This window comes from Metopolophium dirhodum, chromosome 2 (genome assembly GCF_019925205.1).
Source record: "Metopolophium dirhodum isolate CAU chromosome 2, ASM1992520v1, whole genome shotgun sequence".
Taxonomy (NCBI): domain Eukaryota; kingdom Metazoa; phylum Arthropoda; class Insecta; order Hemiptera; family Aphididae; genus Metopolophium; species Metopolophium dirhodum.
In genome coordinates, this window is record NC_083561.1 from 5,233,738 (window position 1) to 5,255,567 (window position 21,830).

Sequence of the window (21,830 nt, forward strand, 5' to 3'; positions counted from 1 at the left end):
GATTTAATTTCTAAAAATGTCTGTATCCGATACAATTTATGTTAATCCAGTCATCTTATATTATACATTTAAATGTTAAATGTTCAACTACTATAGTACCTATTCAAAACAAACAATTTTCAATAAAGAAATAATTAAAAAATATTTCGAAAATGTTACCATTTATAGAAAATGCTAATATAAATACCTATTTGGTGATAATTTCAAGTGTCTACGAATATTAGTTTTTGAGTTACATCAAAAAAATAAAATCTATTTTTTCAATAATTGGTATTGTGTAAAAATTACCACATTTTTCACTTTATTGTTTTTTCTGACGCTTTCTAAAACTACCGGCAATTGTCAACCTATCTAAAGTACCAACTAGACTTTTCAATCAGAAAATATGATAATCTTTACCACCCCAAATGTTGATGACACACATCATTGTCAGTACAATACATTATTAAATTATTTCGCTTCGCTCAGAATCTAAATTAAACATTGACAACAGACTTAAACAAAAAAAGAGAAAATAATCACTAATTCAATGAAATAAATTTCTAAAGTTATATGTTTTCATATTCCAGGATAGTGTACTTTCTTTAATCATAGTAGAATAAGAAAACGGTAGTAGCACATAGGATACAAGAATTGAGGGAGGATTTTTTTTTGAAAACAAAGTAATTTATTACTTCATTAGACATACGAATTAGGAAGAATACATTTTAGGTAATCAAGCTCTAATACTCTATAATCTTTTATAATCCAAATTTCACATTAAGAAAAAATGAAGGATTGAATTTTATTATTGTATTTTTCATATTTTTAGTTTTAATGGCCTGTGATTTTATAATTATTTCTGTTATTTTGAACTCATTATAGTACCGAATACTGATTAAAGTTCGTTGTGTTCTTTTTTTAAGATAGAATATAAACACCTAATAATAATATCTTAACTTATTTTCGAAATACCTATAGGTTAACCTAAAGAGATTAGAGTGAAATTATGACTGTCGTAAATTACAAGTAACAGTCCTTAAATAAATTACCAAAATTTGAATTAATAAAATTAAGTTTCTTGGCCTTAAAAATACAGGTGTACCTGAATTATTTGGTTTATTAATTGTATTAACACTAAATAATAGGAGGTATAAAATATTAATTAATTTTCAAATAGTAATACTATCCGGATTAATTGTATAGCTTGTTTTTATTTTAATTAGAACTATTTGAATGAATATATGTTTTCTTATATACCTAATATTTATATGTCAAGAGTTAATGTCTTTATAATATAGTGCATGTGTATGTCTATCAAAATACCTACCTAATTGGAATATTTTCTGTAATTCTGTACCTTAAATTAGTTACGAAGTTGATATCATAATTTCTTAAAAAAATATATTATATTTATTGTTTTAAATTATAGGTACCTATTTTAGTGTTAAAGTTGTCTGTGTCATCACTCATCGCTGCCCTATAGCGTACGTAATGATTTTGTTACATCTTTAGTTTCATTTAATGCGATTAAAAGTATTACGATGGATGACCAGTATTACCCGATTTTTAAGATTAATTTTTAAATACAGCAGGTTTAACGACCCGTTACATAAAAATTGAAATTACTATTGTAACTGTAACTGACACTAACTGTGTTAAAAATAATTTTTATTATAATGATTGGTTTAAAATTATTATTTAAAATTAATGATTGTTCATAAATAGTAGTTTCTACGATTCGAAAAAAAAAATAGTGAATATTTTGATTATCCATAATTGATTGTAATATGTTGTGCTGTATTTTTAAATTATTTTATTATTTTTTAACAATTCATACTATGTGTAGGTACAATGTTTTTATAAGCTATAACAGGTTTATTTATACCTATATATTATATTTCTACGTTTTTAATAGAATGTATAATATACATTCTACTAAACATTTATACATTGTATATATTCCTATATTCTAAAAAAATATGCAGTTGAGAGTTTGAGACTTATTACATGAAATGGCCGATAAACGTGTGAAACGCATAACGCGGACTCTTTGTACGGTCAGGTAAAAATGTTCATTTCAGAACGCGGACACTTTGTACTAAAGTATAAATAATATATAAAGTATTTAAGTATATAATATTATGTAATTATAAGTACATTAGTACATACATTATATGTATATAATTTTATTAAGTTTGATGAGATTTAAACATTATTTTATTTATTTGATGTTTAAAGATAATATAAATATGACGTTATAAACTTATAAATAGTACATATACAATTCTAAATAACTATATTTTTGTCAATTGACAGGTTAGCTGGTAACAACCGAACATGAGATATTAGATTCTGAGCGGAGCGAGGAAGCTAGTGGTTTTACCAAGACTGGACATTAACGAGTTAAAAAGTTAATTTTATTTTAACTTTTTAACTTAACTAGTTACTTTTGGCTTTTCATTAACTTAACTGTTAACTTACTAAATATATTTCTTAATTAACGTGAAATTAACGAGTTAATTTTTCATTTTAAGAAGTAAGTTAAGTTAATTTATTTTGTTTTTAATTTTATAATATTTCACTATTTCAGTCTATTTCGTTTTCATGTCAAAAAATATGTATCGTAAATTGTTTGAAGTTAAAAATTATATCATTCGAATCTAAGTTATATGGAAATACTGTATGAAGTATAAACACTAAGTATATCCTATAATTTAGTTTTGGGTTGGAAAAAAATTAATTACGCTAGCGTTGTATAAACAAATTAACTTTTTTTTAACCTAATAAAAAGTTAACAAAAAGTGTGTATTAGCTTTTAACTTAACTGAATTAACCTATAGTTAAATTAACTTTTAATTTTTTGTTATTGGTGCATATTAACTTAATTTAACTGAGTTAAAAAAAATCATTAACTTGCTCAGCCTTGGGTTTTACAATGGTTTTTTTTTTTATCCTGTATACAAATTCTCTACCAGAGGAGTGCTTTGATTTCAACATATAATACCTTATCTTTTAGCAAATTGGATCAATATGGTACTTTAGAGAGGTCATTTTTCGATTTTATCAATAATTATTTAATGCCACGGGAAAAACCACCGAAAAATTACGAAAAACCACTAAAAATGGGATTTTAATTTTTAACGCTTTGTTTATCGCCATAGAAACGAATAAAAAATAATAATATTATAATATTAATTCAACTTACATGATATAATAAATAATAACAGTATAAAATATCCAGACTGATAAACCGTCTCCGCTCAGAATCGTTTTTCTTATACAATGATATTATAGCATTGAATTCAAGTTTAATCCAATCCATTAAACATTGACCCACTTGTAACCTACTGTACAGCAGAGCGACATCCACTTACCCGCTTTTTTTAAAATTATAATTATAATACCAAATTCAGTAGGTATACCAAATGGTATTTAAACTCAATACGAATTTTAATATAATTGGTCATGACTCCAGGATTTTTTTATTATATCTAAACATATATACGTTATGTATATATAATTTGCAGTACATACAAAATGTTCGCGTTCTACAATCTAAAGTTTTACCCGACCATACAAAGTATCCACATTCTGCAATCATAATTTTTACCGGGTACAAATAGTGTCCGAGTTTCGCACTTTCAATGTTCGGCCGTACACAAATAGTGACCTAGAATCAAAATGGCCCAACTCAATAATCAATACATATTATATTCAATACACATATCATTATAACAATTAGGTTATAACAACGTCTATTCTCGAAATTCTTTGTATACATAACATTAGTTAATTGTCTACGAAATGTTAAATTAAATTAACTATGGATAATATATTAATATTAAATCCTTGTTAGTCATTCGTTGATTTAATTCGATAATTATTTAATGCCTCGTAATTTTCATCAATCTTCAAATCAATAAAGTATGATTTATTTGTGTTATGAATTATATCATGTAGGTCATTTTTAGAAAATTTGTTTATAATTTACATTTACTGTTATGCAATAAAAAATAACAATCGCTTATTAGTTATTATTAATATTCAACCGTATAGAAAAAAAAATATGTATAAATATAAATAAATAGATATATATTATTATGTGTGTTGTAAAGAAAAAAATACAAGTATCAAATTAAAATATTATTTTCTTATATCATAGGTACACAGACTTTATCTTGTGTATATTTTATGTATACTTCCTATAATATTTCAACTCAATAAAAATGTAGATAAGTGAAAGAGATATTTTATACTTCATTAAAACATAAATTTAAGTTGATCCGTAGATAAATGAAAACGTTTTGTTTTTAACGTTTCAACAATAAAAATAATATTAAATCTTACAGCAAGTAAGTACCTAATACCTACACTATTAAAGTATTCAAATTGAAAACAATACACATGAAGATTGAATGTCGTATCAAAAATAATAAAACAAAAATCAAATACAAACAAATATAAATCTAAAATAGTCGTAAAATTCAAACGTGGAACGAGGTGCATCTTAGAGGGGACACTATACATTTGAAGTAAACGAAAGATTGAGATGAGATTCTCATATGGCACTCCTTTCAATTGCATCAGTATACCTCCACCCTTGGTCACAGAAAGTTTTTTAAGGACTTGTGAAGATCCGTTCATATACCAAAATAAAATATTAATCATCGTCCAAAATATTATGTGTTTTATACATGACAAATATAATATTATCCGAATATTTATTATTTATACAGTTACTTCAAATGTTTACGGTAAGCAAAAATTAGTAACAAAATACAATTGTATTACCTAAAAATTTAATAGCTAATTCACACTAATAAATTATATCTATATACCTACAGATAAAAAATGTAGACAGTAAAATATATCTTTTCGTTTTATTATAGAAGCTTATTGATTTTTTATATTTTATTAATCCGATAATCAATCTACTATACCTACCTAATATTTTTAATGATGAGATGGATGTATATTTTATTGTTTTATTAATCCCATGCTTAGACATGCATATATAAATCGTATCGTGTAAACAGGACCAAACTATTCTATTTCGGTTCGACAAGTGTTTTTAATTTTTTATACTGATAAACGATTTATGAAATGGATTATTATTGCATAAACAATATCATGCAGCAGTATTAAAACATTCACTCTTTGAATAATTTATTGTTGTGTTTATAAAACTACATTAGGTCAGAAATATTGAGACATTTAGTATAAGTATTTAAAATAATACTATTGAAGAAATAAATTAAGTATATAGTGTAAATTAACAATTGTTATTGTATCCACCGGGAATATAATATTATGATTATTATTATGACTGCAGAGACATTTGATAGTAATTAGCGTTAAAAAATGTCATAATAAGGCACCTTTAAAATATTTCAAAATTATTTTAAATAAATATACCTATAGGCTATTAAAAAACTACATAACAAATATATAATTTAGAATGTGAGTAGGCTATTTATGTGTAATGCATAAAATATAATATTTGATTCTGCATTTTCTTAATTGGAGCCTGGAGGGATGTATAATATATTACACATCTATAATATCAGAATAACATAATATGTATAACCTACATAATTAGGTTATTAAAAAATTTAAAAAAAAACGATTACGATTTTATTAAATTTTTCAAATTTCAAAAACGTTTTTTAGTGATCATAGTAATTTTATAGTATTTGTAAACAAATGTACCTATAAAATGTGTTGTACAATTATTTTTATTTTTTATTACTGAAAATAAAAAATGGATAAATTCAAAATAGCCAATTTGTGAATCTAATCGTTATGAACAATTTTTATGGTAAAAACATTTATGTAAATCAAGTAGTTCATTTTTTAGAATTTTTTTTAAATATCTATAATTTTTTTATTAAATTTTTTTGGAACGTAAAAACTAATACCTTTTTTTAAAAATATTATTTTTGGGAATTTAGTGTCATGGGTATATTTCTTAAATTATTTACTAATCACATAATATTAACAATTTTTGTCATACGTTTAAGTAGCATAATTTTTTTTTTTGTCAGATCTTTCTGTTACATTCTATATACTTACATAAGTAACATACGTGTGATATGTTACGATATAGGACGAAAAATAATAATTTACGTAATTTGATGGAGAATAATGTAAATATCCATTTTTAATTTACATGAGAATATTTTTATGTTAATTACCGGGAATTGACGATAAAAAATTGTACAAATGGTTATTTGTATTATCTATTTATTTTGAAATATTAAGGCCCGGTTACATTTTGAATTGCGAAATTCATATGAAGTACGACAGGCTACAGCAACATTTATTATTTCTACATATTACTTGAATACCTATAGGTATTAGATGTATTGCACAAAAACATATTTAGATACCTGAGATAAAAATGTGGCACGCAAGTGGCAAGCCATTTGGTGTGTATAAGATACAAACGCAAAAGCCTATATAATAATTATATAGGTAGGTATCTAAGTGTGTTTTCGCATAAGACATCTAGTGAAAGCAATATTATAGTCACTTTATGGTAAATATAGAAGCAAAAAAATCATGAAGTTCTAAAATACACAATATTTACCAATTTGTTTGGTAAAACCGTTGTTAATAACCGATAAATATTGAATAATTTTGTTTTTCATATACGAGTACATTAACGATTTACCGTTGTCGGTAAATTAAGAAATTTTCATTTTTTTTCTTAATTTACCGGTTCATATAACCGGACCAAACTAATAAACTAAAATTTAATTTGAAAATAAATAACAATTTTGTTGAGTAAAATTGTATAAAAAAAAAAAAAAACAGTATTAAAATTGATAAATTACCTATTTTGTTCTTATTATATTGCAGGACGCAGGTTGTCAGATGATATTTACCAACATATATGTTAACAAGTATATCTAAGATTATAACCAAATCATTATTATAAAAGTAGCTCATTACTGCATGTATAAATTATAATACTTACCTAAGATAATAATTTAACTCGTGATTATTAACTGTAATTCATAAATCGTAATGATATAAATTTAATTTCTAAAACATACCTATAGGCTATAATAATATCATTCTGTTTTATAATTTTAATATTTATAAAGTTACTTATAAATTAACACTTAACCAGAAGTTATTCAAGTGGTTTCAAAATATTTATGTATTAGTTATTATAAATATATTGTAATTCTATTGTTATTGTAATTCCTACAGTAGAAGAAATGACTAAACATATGCTTCGACCAAACATAAGTTAACCGAATAGTTTCAAAATATTGAATTGTTGTGGATATTTTAAAATCAATTACATTATTATAGCTCTTAATAAACACATATATATGCAATATCCACGTGCATATAAGTGTTTGTACCAGCGTGTGTGTATGTATATACATATTTCATATCAATATCAATGGACAAGCGACAAAGACGAAAAAGACATTACTGGGATCTATTTGGATGTGATGTCCTAAATATGTAAACCGGTTAATAAATTAGATAAGTTTATGACTGTGCAGGCGCTAAAACCGAACAAATTGACGACGCCGATTACCATAATCCGACAATCGCTTCTTAAGTTTTTCCCTCTACCTCCAATTTCAGTTTCCCGTGTGTCCGTTCTTGGCGTAGGATTCAAATTTTTTATTTAAAATCTGGTTTTTGAAGTTCCCACATTAGTGTGGGACATTAAGGATTTCATATTTATTTATTTTTCATCATCTCGCACAGACATTTTTATTCCTCAATTATGTAGGTACAAATATGATTAGCATTTTCTCTATTGTTTCAATAGTATATTTAATTTATTTATTTTTAAATAAATAGGTACCCAGGTGTTATTTTTTTTGCCTCGAAAGTCGATGGGCGTTGAATCTCGAGGGCCACTAAACAAAAGGACTGATGACAAATGAGCATTACTACCGTGTCCTGACAATAGAGCCACGTTTTTTTTTGTAGCTTATTTTCTTATTTTATTTAAATAAAGGAAAAATAATGTTCACGTCATTCTCCAAACGGAATAATAATATTCCAGCTGTCTTGTTGCTATGATTAGTCGTTGTATTATCCTCAAATAGACCACGCGCATAATAATTTAAAACGATCATCGTAATAGACTTAACGTCCGTTTTGTTGTTTCAGTATCATCGGTCACCAACGATACTACATATTTTCAGACAAGACAACTCAGTGGCCAACAGTATCGTCTGGACTATAATTTACAGAATCACACGAAATATGAAGAAAAAATTTCAGACCGGTCAAGAACACTATTCGAGTAAGTTGCATGATATAATTTTGTTTGAATATGTAAATATTGTTTAATATATTGATTAGCTGTTGCTAATAAATAATAATACGTGATTGATGAATAAATGTAAAAAAAAAATTCCAAAGGCCTTTTTTTTTAATTACAATTTTTCCATATTATTCATTTGATCAAATTTGTCTTCACGTAATATTGAATATAATTATTCTATTGTATTTTCGTAGTTGGAATAGTCCAAGAGTTTTATCGAAAGAAGAAATAAAAGTTCAGTCGAATGCAAATTTGGAAACTGAGAGAGTTGAGAACAATGTTTGGTGGCCGTGGAAAAACTATAACGATTGGTTGAATGGTAGAGGATTAAAATCAGAGCAACCAAAAAAATCTGAAAAGAAGATTCAAAAGGAAAAAAAACATAAAAAGAAGAACAGGAAAAATGAAAGAAAAAAAAAGAAGTCAAGACCTGGTAAAAAATTAAACACCACAGTCGAAAGCAGTGATAAATTTTCGGTCAATGCCGAAGACAACGAAATCATAAAAAAAGAATCAATACCCGAAATACTTTACAAAGCATCGCCGATTGATATAATTTTAAGAAATTCTTCTTTAGTTCCAGCCTTGGTGAAATATACATCCAGAAATTATACTTATGGTACGATTGCATTCGTTAAATAAATTATATGATATTATGATGTAAAACAATACGTAATCAGTATACATAATTAAGTACTTATAACGTATTACAGATAATTTTCAATTTTATTGATAGTTCCAATACATAATAAACAAATAAATTCAGAAAATAAGTATTTCAATTATTTTCTGAACACATTAATTAATTTTGGTTTAACAAAAACTATTTTTATATGTTGCTTTGTACAATTAAAGAATTTACTTTTTATTTCGTCCATTGGATAAGACGTAAAAGCTACAAAAATTTAATTTTCATTTAAACTAACGAAAATGGAGTTATATTGTTAGTATAAAATTTAATAATAATGACCTATTTTTATATTTATATTAGCTATATTGTTTAAAAAGGAAACATTTGACCAATATTATAATAATTTTCGACATGTTTATGATAACCAATCATGTAGATAACATTTCAAACTATACAACCAGTAATACCATTAATATCAAACTTGTTATAATATAAATTAAAATTTAATACCACCGATAAATGAAACGGAGTCACGCCAATCATACTAAAATAATATATGCAATAACAATAAGATATTTTATAATATATACGTGGTGGTTTGCTAGATTTGAGGTATGACAATAATTATTATGATGTTGACGCGTACCTATATTTCATGATAAACCGTTAAATTCGACCTTTATACGTAGATACGTGTTATTATTTTATTTTCAGTAAATATTTAATACATGCTACCTGTAATTAAAAATCGTTTTACTTAAGTAAACTGTTATCCAACATATCAACTTCATTGACTGAGTGTTATTTATTTATTCGTAAACCAAACCAAAACTAAGTACAAACGTAGATATAATAAAAAGATGTATATATTTGGTTATAACTTGTTTTTGAAACGGCATGTCCGTATTGTGAGAATCGTTAAAACTAAATAATGATCTAACAATCTGAATGATTTCATGGTCGAGATATTTCATAATAATATATTATTATTAATTATTATGTACAATCTAGTTATATATATATAATGAAATCATAAATAACAACTATTAACTAATAAAAAAACGATTAGTGATAAAAATTTAAATTTATATTTAAAATGCTAAATAAACCACGTTCTAAATAATTACTAATATTTACCAAAATGTTACAAGACCATAATATGCATGTAACTACTAGATTACGTATGACTTATCAATAATTTAGTATCGGTTTGGCCGTGGTCCATTATCTACCCAAACACGGTCAAGGACTTCATTAGTCACTTAAATAAACGCTTTTCAGTCCCTGATGTAATTACATTTTAAATTCCCTTTTTTTAATGCACTCGCTCTGATAAAAATAAAACTACGCATGCTCTTCATATTTAGAGGCCCCAACATTGTTTTGCGCCTTACTCATTTCGTATAGATAACTTATTAAACGTGTATTTAATTTAATTTCGTTGGATTTTATAAATAAACAATAAGATTATGCTCCAGTCATGCGTAGTCTACCGGGTGAATGATAGTAATAATATTGTCTAACCTTTATTGTCTTAATGTTTCGTGTAGATGTAAACGAATGCTTGACAAATAACGGAGGTTGTGAAGGACTTTGCATCAACACTCCAGGATCGTACAGGTGTCATTGTCCGCCCGGCTTTATGGTAGCAGACACCAAATGCGAAGGTAAACAAATAAATACATAATAATATGTGGGTATTGGGTACACAATGTTTTAAAAAAAATTTTCAAAACTCCACCAACATATTAATGAAGGTTCGTGTAGGTACATTATGAAATATATTGTTTTAATTAGGTAATAATTGAATTGGTAATTTAAAATAATAATATATGAAATCACTATATAATATATTATATTTATATATGATATCCACATAGGCAATAATATTATAATACTAATATACCTAATAATTAATATGTAGGTACACCGAACCATCTCATCGTGCAGTACCTGTCAGTAATTATTTTTTACTAATAAACATTATGTAACTAATTATAGTGTATTTAAGATCCACACATTTACTATAATTTTAGGTATTTTTTGGTTTATCTAAAATAAAATAAAATATATTTTTATTATTGTTATCGTGATAGTTAAAAATAAAATCAGCAGACTAGCTGTATAGTGAAATCAAGCATATTATATTAATTATACTTACCTATTATTATTATCAATTATGTAAATATTTTAAAAGTTATATTGCAGTTAATTTCCATTAAGTGATCATGTAAGCTAAGTCTTAAAGTAAGGCAGGAGAGGTGGGTAGAAGAGTATGTACCATACTATCATATATATATAGCATGCATGGTTGGGTATTACGAATCAAACGTAGCGACATTCTGTATATTTTAAGTTAAAATGCTTTGTATCTGATAAATACATTAATGTCGGGTTGAGATTTAGATTTAGAAACTATTTTAAAATAAACACTTTAATTAAGTACACCTAATATCTATAGAAAAGATATTAAATACAATTTTGTATGAAAATCTAAACAAACCAGATAAATAATCGATTGACGCGATATCTTCGGGTGCTTAAATCAATACAGATATTATATTATAAATTACATCAGACTTGCAACCGACACTTGTTATAGCAGCTATCCCGTATGGTGCATTGTGCATACTATAACATAATATTATGTACATATATAACATAATAATATATATGATGTATCATACAATATGTATAAATTATGAACGTCCCACGCGCGCACTTTATTTATCTATTTATATGCCTATATAATATATATATATATTGATTACCACGCACTTATACGCGATCTCTTGATGTTCGCCCCGACGACAAAGACTCGTTCGAAAACGCGTATTATATATTATATAATATTATATATCTTTTAAGCAATATTTTACATATAATTTAATTTTATATACATACGTTGTAATGGTTTACAAAACACTGACTCGCCGTTTAAGTCGCACAGAGTGAGTTTACTTAGATTGACGGAACACAGGATAGTCACAGGGTATAGCCGCATAGGTAGTTTGTGGTTGTACAGAAGTCAGGTTTTGAGGTTTGGATCGTGAATTAGAGACTAACGACAGTCAACTTTACATTTTATATAATTTTAAATCGAGTTACTATAGGTGTGATAACCTTATAGAAAAATTATAATATATTTGGTGACAGTGTACTATATTATTTTATTACTAGGTATTCAGATATTATAAAAACGTATGTATCTATATATTTATACTATACCTGTGCCTACGTAGTACGTTGCTGATGTATCGTGTTCAATTGTATTAGTTTGGACGCAATTACTTGCACAGTAATCATTATTTTATTAGGTAATTAACAATCATTTTTTGACTATTATTAAAATGTCATCAATTTTTTTTAAGTATTTTAATAGTTCTATTTAGAATCTCTTAAAAATGTAGAATAACTTAAGGTTAGGCAAAAGCAATGCATTTAAATTTATCTCCGTGTAGAATTTACTTATGGGGCCATATGGGTGTATTTTTATTTTTTGATCGTGTAAGAACATACTTACGGAAAATTGTTTTCCATGTAAGAACTTGTAATAGTAACCGTTTACCTGATATTTTTCGTATAGGAGAACTTAACGAACCGGTGAACCCCATACATATAATTATAGACTATAGTAAAATAGTGCCTACCATGAATATATAATATACAGGATACGGAACGATTAAACAAAACCTTATCAGTTGATGACAAAAGCTTTTTCAAACTTGAATCAATTTTGACTCATAGTGATGGCCGATGGATAATCGACGGTAGATAGTTATGGTACTATTCAAGAATTAGGATGGATATACATATTATTTATATCTGCCGTCATTGACCAATAGAAAACTGTGAAAGCGCTAGTAATCTAATTTGAAATTGAGAACATCTAACTGTTCTAACTTCAAATTAACATTGATAGCGAGGTGTCATTCCGTATCCTGTAAATCTTAATTCGTGATACCTACTTAGATAGCATGATAATATAATACAGGATCAGTTTCCGATTTTTAGCGTCCCATATACATATCACGCACCCTCGAATGCGTATTACTGAAAAGTACCCACTCATATATTTTGCCTGACATGTGTTTCAGACATTGATGAATGCTTGTTGCGCAACGGGCATGGACCATGCCAAGGCGCGTGCACCAACACCTGGGGCGGTTACAAGTGTTCGTGTCACGGCGTACCAGGCACACGGTTGGCCAACGACCGGCACACTTGCGACGACGTGGACGAGTGTCGGGACGGCACGGCCGGGTGTTCGCACCAGTGCATCAACACGGTGGGATCCGCGTTCTGCGTGTGTCCGGATGGATTGCAGTTGGACGACAGCTGGAAAACGTGCGTGGACGTGGACGAGTGTTCGGACCCGGAGCTGCAGCAGTCGCCGGACATTTGCTCCGAACGTGGTTTGACGTGTCTCAACACGTACGGCTCATATAAATGTGTGACGTAGTGCCTAATGCCTACATTATGAATTACAAAATATATTATTATAGATGCTGTACGATGCTATAATATAACCACATTCAATATTAATACAACACTGCTAGCAGCATACGCATGATAATTATCTAAACTCACCAATATTAATTTACTAGTCAGAGTGCTGTTGTTGTTGCAGTTGTTGCTGTTGTCTGTTGGCTATTGTTATTAATTATTATATAACCCATTGGTCCCATATTGTTATTATTATTATTATTATTATTATCATTTTTTTACACCATAATTTGTTAAATTTTTTTATGCTTTTGATATTTTACAAATGTTTTTAATACACATGTATACACTATACACGCACTAGCCTTACAAATCAACGACTAATAATTACCATTAAAATAATAATATATATAATTACGTTTGTCACAATATTTATGAAATTTATTTTATATTTCACCCGTTGTGTAATCAACAATATAGTTAGTTATATTATTTACATATAGTACGTAAAAACACTATATTTAATCATTTAAACCATCAAAGCGTCAAAAAATTGAGTACAGGTCATGCTTGTTTAACATATTATTTTATGTATAAAATATTATTGAATACATTTTTTATTTAATTTTCTCTGTGTGTTTGAAACCCTGAATATACCGAATCAATTTCATTAATTATTGCTCCATAATATTTACAAAGCCAATGAATGAATAAATTGATTTTAAAAATCTAAATCTGAAAAGGTAAGTTAAAGTCAATTTAGGCTGATATAGCTGTCACTTGGTATACCTAACATAAGAGTTTATAAAGATACAGTATATATCTAAGAAAATATAAAATAATGTTAAGAAATCTATATAATATTGTATTAAAAAATGTAATTGAAATATACAGTGACATCCACTTCGATAAATATAAAACTGGAGCCTGATGTTGCTCGGTGGTTGGCACGTGTGTTAGACAACAAACCGTAACCCCCTCCCTCCCTCACCACAAAAAGCTAATGGCCATAGTTAAGAAAGCTCAAAGACCAATTGAAAAAATATTCTATGATTCAACGTTCAAATAGAATCGAAAATAAACTACTATACTATAAAAATTAAACTTTTTTATGTGTTATTAAATATAAAATAAAATATTTATTTATTAGTATAAAAATATTTATCTCATCAAACAATCTCTTACTTTAACATACGAATAATGGTTATGGTAAAAATTAATAATAGCATTGATTATAAAATAAATAGTATTTAAAATCAATGATAATAGTTAAACATATTATTTTTTATACATCGCTCTTTCAAATGACTCTATTCAACGTTTCTTTTGGTTTACCGTTTTCAATTTCAATTACTGCCCGATCTAAACAAAACATATTCATTAAAATAATATTTTGTTTAAATATACTAAATATAATAAATCGGGTGGTTCTTTTATAGTTGAACACTCATTATTTCAAACACTATAAATGTTTTTTAAAAAAGTTTATACATGATTTCTTCGTTAAAAAACAACTTTAAAAAATATATATACCTATATTTTAATATTTTTTAAGTTTTTTTACTTTTTTGAATAACAATGTACAGTTTTAATATTCTTAGTTTTAATATTCCAAAGCAAAATATTTTCCTAAGTATTTTGATACATACAAATCGAATTTAGGACAACTAGTTTATAAGTTATAAGGATTTAAAGTATAGATGAACCGAGTGGAGGAGTGGTACCTCGAAAAATGTTGGTCTACTACTCACCGCTTAGCTATACTTTAAATACTTATTATACTTAACTCATAAACTACTAAAAAAAATACGGTCAAAAACATTAATACTTTTTGAATAATGAGTGTTCTACGTTAAATGAATCGCCCGGTATAATATATTATATTATATGTGTGTGTTCACATTGATACCTTTAACTTCAATAGTGAAATTACATGTAGCCTCATTTTTTGATGCATCCATAGCCATGTACAATACATTATACAGTCCCGGGCCCATAAGCTGACCTGGTTCCTAAACCAATTAAAATGCGTAAATAAAAATAATAAAACCCTAGGTTATCATAATATGCACACACCATCGTTTTTGCCACTTGTGATACGCCTATGTTGTCCAAAAACCGAGGTTCCGGCCATGATACAGAAACAGTGTTCTTTTTCGAAAAGTCCCCTATTACCTCCAAATATAAAGGACAATCTTGTACAGACGGAACTTCGTCATCTGCAACAACAAAACGGTTGTACAAACATAGACAAATTATATATTATTAATTTCCTAGTTAAGTATATAGGTATATTATTTTACCCGTCACTCGTACAGTAGTCCTACATGATGCAATATCCGTGTCTTCATCATCTCGTACCGTGTAGGTGATTATGTACAAACCCGGTACCAAAGTTCTCGATGAATTTTTAGACCAACCGGAACTCAATGTACCGAACCTGTATAATGTACATTGTACCTACATGTATTAAGTTTGAAGTTAACTGATCTTTACATGAAACAATTTCTATACAATCGAGTATTTGAATATTATAATATCATATAATATGTAGCATACAACACCTGTTCCAATCGTAATTCGTGTTTGGTTGTTCCACTTCGAAATTTATAAATTTTTCACCTTCAGCTAAACTTACGTTCTTGTCCGGTGGACACTTAATATAACATTCCATTTGGTACATCTATTACGTCAGTATAATTAAATATAATTTTAGTTGTTATCCCACTATTATAATAATATACCTACTATAGTACTTACAGTCATCGGTGTCGTTTTGGGAACACATAGTGGTTTTACACCAACCCAATGTCCATTACTGCAATAAAGCTTGGTATGTGAAGGGTTTTCGAACACATGCCCTTTGATACAATGGTAAATCGCTTCTAAATATTTGTTTTTTGGATCTAAAGTATTTTTATTCCTATGAAAACACAATCGTGATTGTAATAATAATGCAATAATAACGATTATAACCTATGAGTGTAGCACAACTATGAAAATCACACTTGGTATACATATTTAAAAAGTAGGTACATGACAAGATAAAACAAATTGATAATAATAAGCTTAAAATGCCTATAAAATAAAAAATTAATTTTTAAAAAGATTTTTTGATTACACTACCGCCTACTTATCTTGTTTAAACTTTAAATGTTTATGTACAAATGTTGTCTATGTATCTTTTGAGCTACTATTATAACTACTTATGATGAATCTTGTATTAAATATTGAAGTTATTTGACAAAATTATCAATATTCATAAAAATAAAAATTTTAAATATTTATAAAATTATATTATGTATAGGAAAATCAAATATAAATAGTTAATGAAAATGTCAAGTAGATATCCTAACCTAACCTAAACATTTAAAATATTGGAATGCAATATATATATATATATATATTATGTATAAATATATAATAAACCTATAAGTACAATAAATTGCTGTATTTAGATAAAATTATTTCCATCTCATAAAAATCATGATCCTTACTTGGAATACTTCACCACATGTGCAAATGGTAACTTAGGTGCCCTCAAAAAAATTTTGCCGTGTCGTTTTCTAAACAAACAGCTCAAGTCATAGTCTCCTACTGAATATTCCTTAGCCGAGTCTCTAATCATATGTTTCGGAAGTTGAAATGTACTAAGTCCTATTAAATGGATACATGAAATCGACAAAATTAAAAATTATTTATATTATTCGTAACAATATTATTTAAATTTTACCTGATGTCTGCTGAAGTGTTACAGGTGTCTCAATATCTACAGATTTATTTTTTAACCGCTTTTCGGTATCCTGAATTTTCCTGTTTGTGTCTAGTTTCAATATACGTCTAAAATGTTTGAATAAAATGATTTAATCCAAATCGTATGAATGTATTACAGAAACAATAATACAGCTGATAAAATTATTATTTATTTACAACATTATGAAATAATGTCTTATGAAATCATAGCTATGCAGTAATGCGGTATAGGTAGGTGTACCTACCTGAACGGAAACCAACCTTGTGCCGAACTGAAAATATTGTTGTTGTGACCTGCAGCGTATAAAAAAAGGGTAAATATGATAATATTGTACCTACAAGTATGAGGTTGTTATTCAAATGGGATAATATAATATAATATTATATTATATTATACACATGTTGACAAATATTTTAGATATTATGTTCCCCGCTGATTTTTGTATCAGTGCGATCTAATATAATATTAACGTTTTATTGATACGCGTAATGGTAACAGCAATCGATAATAATAAAATACATCCACTTACCGGAACTAGTAGGCCGTGTACACGACGGCACATGTCCGGACCATTCTCCTTCGATACACGTGTGCTTTGTTTGACCTGTCAGAACGTACCCAGCATCGCACTGGTACACCTCCACAGCCCTTCTCCAATTTTTGGATGCCGTGAAAATCGCTTGCCCGCTACCTGGTCGTGGTCGCGGTTCGCAATCCAACGATTCGGAAGAAACGAACGTAATGACTACAACATTATATGTTTTGAAAAAAAAAAAATCAAACAAGCTATATACGCCTGCGCAATGTCTGCAGCTATAATAAATGCAATAATGTAATATCGCTGGAGTATTTTTACAGCGCTACTGCATTCGCCCCACATGTCCGACTATTATTACAATGTTTTTATATTATATATTTGTATATCTTTTTAACGACAAAACTGTCGAATAGCGTAAATGGATATGGATATTATAGGTGCATAAGCTGTGTAAATAGGCATAGTCGCGTGTATTTATTATTTAATTCCATTGGATTCGTTAAATATACGTCTTGTGAAAGATTAAACGATATTTTAAATGATAGTTGATGGACAAAACAAAACAATGGCGATAATAACAGATGTGCACAACGGATAGTAAAATATTATCGTGTTTATATTATTTATAGGTATATTTATCTCTAGTTCCGTCATCGTTTTCCCCCTCCCAATTACGTTGTCAAGAACTTTCCATCTCCGTATATATTATTTTTATAATTTATAAACATCAATATCAGTACGTCCCACAAGTCCCGTATCACCCTTAGTATCTCCGTGGAAAATCAATATATTTAAATGCAGTTTATAAGTATAGCTTGTACAGTAATAAGTATGGAAATTCAGATTGAATAGCATAATATACGATTTTTTTTTCAAAAATTCAAAAACTATCAACAATTTTTTTTAGGGAAATACCTTTTCTTAAATTTCCAAGATAGCCATTTGGTTGATCATAATTTTTTAAACAGTTCAAAAAAAAAATATATTAAAATTTAATGAAAATCGCCCAAGTGAGAGCTAATTATTATTTTGAATTTCTAAGAATAATATAGTTTTGTTACCTATGCATACGGCATTGGCAAAATACGATTCTCACGCTTTAATCAGAAATTGGAACGCTGGTATTTTTTATGACAGTCTTATCTAGTTATTAGTGAAAGCTTTCAGTTATAAGATTAATAACTTAAATTTTTTAGGTCAACATTCATAATAATTCCAAAAAAAAAATAATTGTTTTTTTATTTTAATAATAAAATATCTATTTAAATCTGACAAAACTAATATATACCTAATTAAAGTTTTGATTTTAATAGAAATAATAAAATAACAATAGCTATGTGCCTGTGTCTTATCGTTTACTGAACAGTGAACAGTGAAACTGGTTACCTATTATTAAGTATTTTAATTATCATGACGTGAACCTAAAATTACGAATGGTCTATGATTCTATCTTACAGTTATTAATGTAATTTATAATAATATTATTTACGCATATCTCAGTTTTGTAAATTGTAATTAAAATTATTTACTTGTGTTCTTTCTTCATATCTTAATATTATAAATTACAATTAAGCTATGCACTTGTTTTCTTTCTTTAGAGTTTTTATTTTACAGTAATAAGTACCTATGGAAATTCTGATGGCAAAACTATTATTCTTAGAAATTCAAAATAATAATTAGCTCTACTTGGGCGGTTTTGATTAAATTTTAATATTTTTTTTTTTTTTTTTTGAACTGTTTTAAAAAATACGATAAAAAAATGGATATCTTAGAAATTTAAAAACTTATTTTCCTAAAAAAAATGTTTAGTAATTTTTTAATTTTTGAAAAAAAAATCGAATAATATGCTATTTAATCAGAATTTCCAAACTTATTACTGTAAAAAAAAACTGCATTTAAATATATTGATTTTCCACGGAAATACCAAGGGTGATACGGGACTTCTGGGATATACTGTATATTATGTTATAAATTATAATAATATGATATTACGATAATGTGATATAATATAAATGGAATAATATTATGGAAACATTTCAAATGTGATATCGCCGCCTACCGACTACCACCTATTAATAATTAAATAAATTTAAGGCTTTAATAAAAATGTCTTTATAATTAATTATAATTATGTATTAATAAGAGTAAATAGTCTACATCCCATAATATAGAACAACGCCTTTTATTATTTTTTTTAATATTATTAAACTATTAAGTACGACATAATTTTAAATGTTAATTCCTATTTTGAATTATAAAATCAGTTCAATATCCTGATTTTCATCTCCATAGTAAGAGTGGAAGAATTCATTAGGTACCCGCTGTCTAATTTTAAGAAATTATATAAAATAGCACATATTTCATACCTTATAAAAATATGATCTCACTTACCGTTTTGGTACGGTATAATTTATGCGATGGTATTAAACAACGAAAACAAACTAATACCTATAATGCAGACAAAGTTCAACATTATGTGTTACGTTAATAATAAAATCACTTATTCTACGTTTTCTCAGAACTAACAATAATATTATCCATTTTTTATTTAGAATTTAAATCTGTGCAATGTGCATGACGTGTTGGTGTAATATCATTATATCAATAATTCGAAACTGAACAACCGTATACTCCTTTCGCATGCCATTTAATAGCTATACGCGGCAGAGTGTAATGCAATAGGATGTTGTACGGATTCACAATTTCAACGATGAACGAAGAATATAAAAATCATACACTTCACAAAACTAGAATTATTTCTTTGATGTATAATATTATAATATCATTAACTTTTTAGCTGACGTGTGGGTGTATTCGTGGGTGCTACGATGGACCACGTTATTAATTACTTAATTCAACTACTGATTATTGGTATGTATATTATTTATTTTTTTTATATTAATTAATTTTTACTACGTGTTTCCAAAACACTTTTACAATTTTGATTATTTGTTTGAATACCTGTAGTTGTATGTTAAGCTACTTTTTTTAATGCTGTCTAACATTGCTTATAAGCACGTAACCTTGTCTCGCCAATAAATGTAAACGTTAAAGTCTCTTTTATCCTCCAAGAAATTATTAAAATTCAAATACTATGCAATAAATATACACATTACACACAATATCTAAAACAAAAAAAGGATTAGAGGATTCCTCAATTAATACCCTATATGAGAGTATTATTATAAATGTATAATAATATATCGTATTAATACTTAATACTTAATAGTCAATAATTTCTTTAATCATTTTTCAGTATATAAATATAATATAATAATATTATGTCATTTAATCTATTGTTTTTTATTAATAACATGTGTATGTAAACAAGAAACTTTATCATGTGCGTTTTAGTTCATTGAATTTGCCTAAAAATGTAAAAACTCAAGATTTTTACAAAAAAAAGAGAATATTTATATTATTAATCAATTTTTAAACATAGTACTAATCTTTCCATTATTAAAGTAAACTTTGACAATTTGATTCATAAGCCCTTCTCAAATTAATATTTAGTAACTATAGTAAGTTATGTAACTATATTATTTAAATTAATAATTATTTATTAAATATAACGATAATATAACGATGTTAAATCAACTAAAATTGTATAAGATAATATGTTTATACGATTTAAGTAATATTTTTTAATTTGTTTATTAGTGACTAAAAACTTTTATTTTCTATAATCTTTCTTAAAATTGTGCTACCATTTTAATTTACTGTTCAAAATGAATCAATTTAACTGACTGACTGACGTAATCAAAACTTAACGCAATGACAATCAGAAATCAAACTAGTAGTTTTTCCTAAAACTAACTAACATAAGTTTTTAAATGTATAATTTTACCTGTGTTTGCTAATATAATAAATTCGATGACAATTCTAGTAAATTCCATACTTATACACCACTGTGAGAAGTGACCACGTGAAAAACAAAATCAAACAACTGGTATGAGTATGACTGACACGCATGATACCTCTCTACGTAAAACCACAAAGAGCCCGTCTGTCGGGATTTAATATCATTTCCATTCCACCATCCCCACCCTACGGTTTCCGATCTACGAAACATACCGCCCAGACGTACATGACATTTATTTAAAATAAAATACACTTTGAACAAAAATCAAAAAATAACATTCAGATTAAAAATAGTGTAAGTAACTAATATAGCTTA

The 21,830-nt window shown here is 27.1% G+C and overlaps 2 protein-coding genes across 2 annotated transcripts; one reads left to right on the top strand and one right to left on the bottom strand.

Annotated features, from left to right (window-relative positions):
- Window positions 1–4,531: 4,531 nt before the first annotated feature.
- On the top strand, window positions 4,532–13,792 carry LOC132938768 (uncharacterized). Its single transcript, XM_061005785.1, has 5 exons — window positions 4,532–4,736; window positions 8,128–8,263; window positions 8,479–8,903; window positions 10,466–10,582; window positions 13,013–13,792. The coding sequence occupies exons 1-5, from the start codon at window positions 4,532–4,534 to the stop codon at window positions 13,375–13,377; spliced, it is 1,248 nt and encodes a 415-aa protein (XP_060861768.1). The 3' UTR covers window positions 13,378–13,792.
- Window positions 13,793–14,485: 693 nt separating this feature from the next.
- On the bottom strand, window positions 14,486–21,778 carry LOC132939049 (uncharacterized). Its single transcript, XM_061006053.1, has 11 exons — window positions 21,501–21,778; window positions 17,645–17,860; window positions 17,360–17,408; window positions 17,095–17,201; window positions 16,859–17,018; window positions 16,122–16,284; window positions 15,926–16,044; window positions 15,665–15,801; window positions 15,438–15,580; window positions 15,271–15,373; window positions 14,486–14,723 (listed from the first exon to the last, which is right to left on the bottom strand). Exons 1-11 carry the CDS (start codon window positions 21,547–21,549, stop codon window positions 14,662–14,664), a joined length of 1,308 nt encoding a protein of 435 aa, XP_060862036.1. The 5' UTR covers window positions 21,550–21,778; the 3' UTR covers window positions 14,486–14,661.
- Window positions 21,779–21,830: the final 52 nt, after the last annotated feature.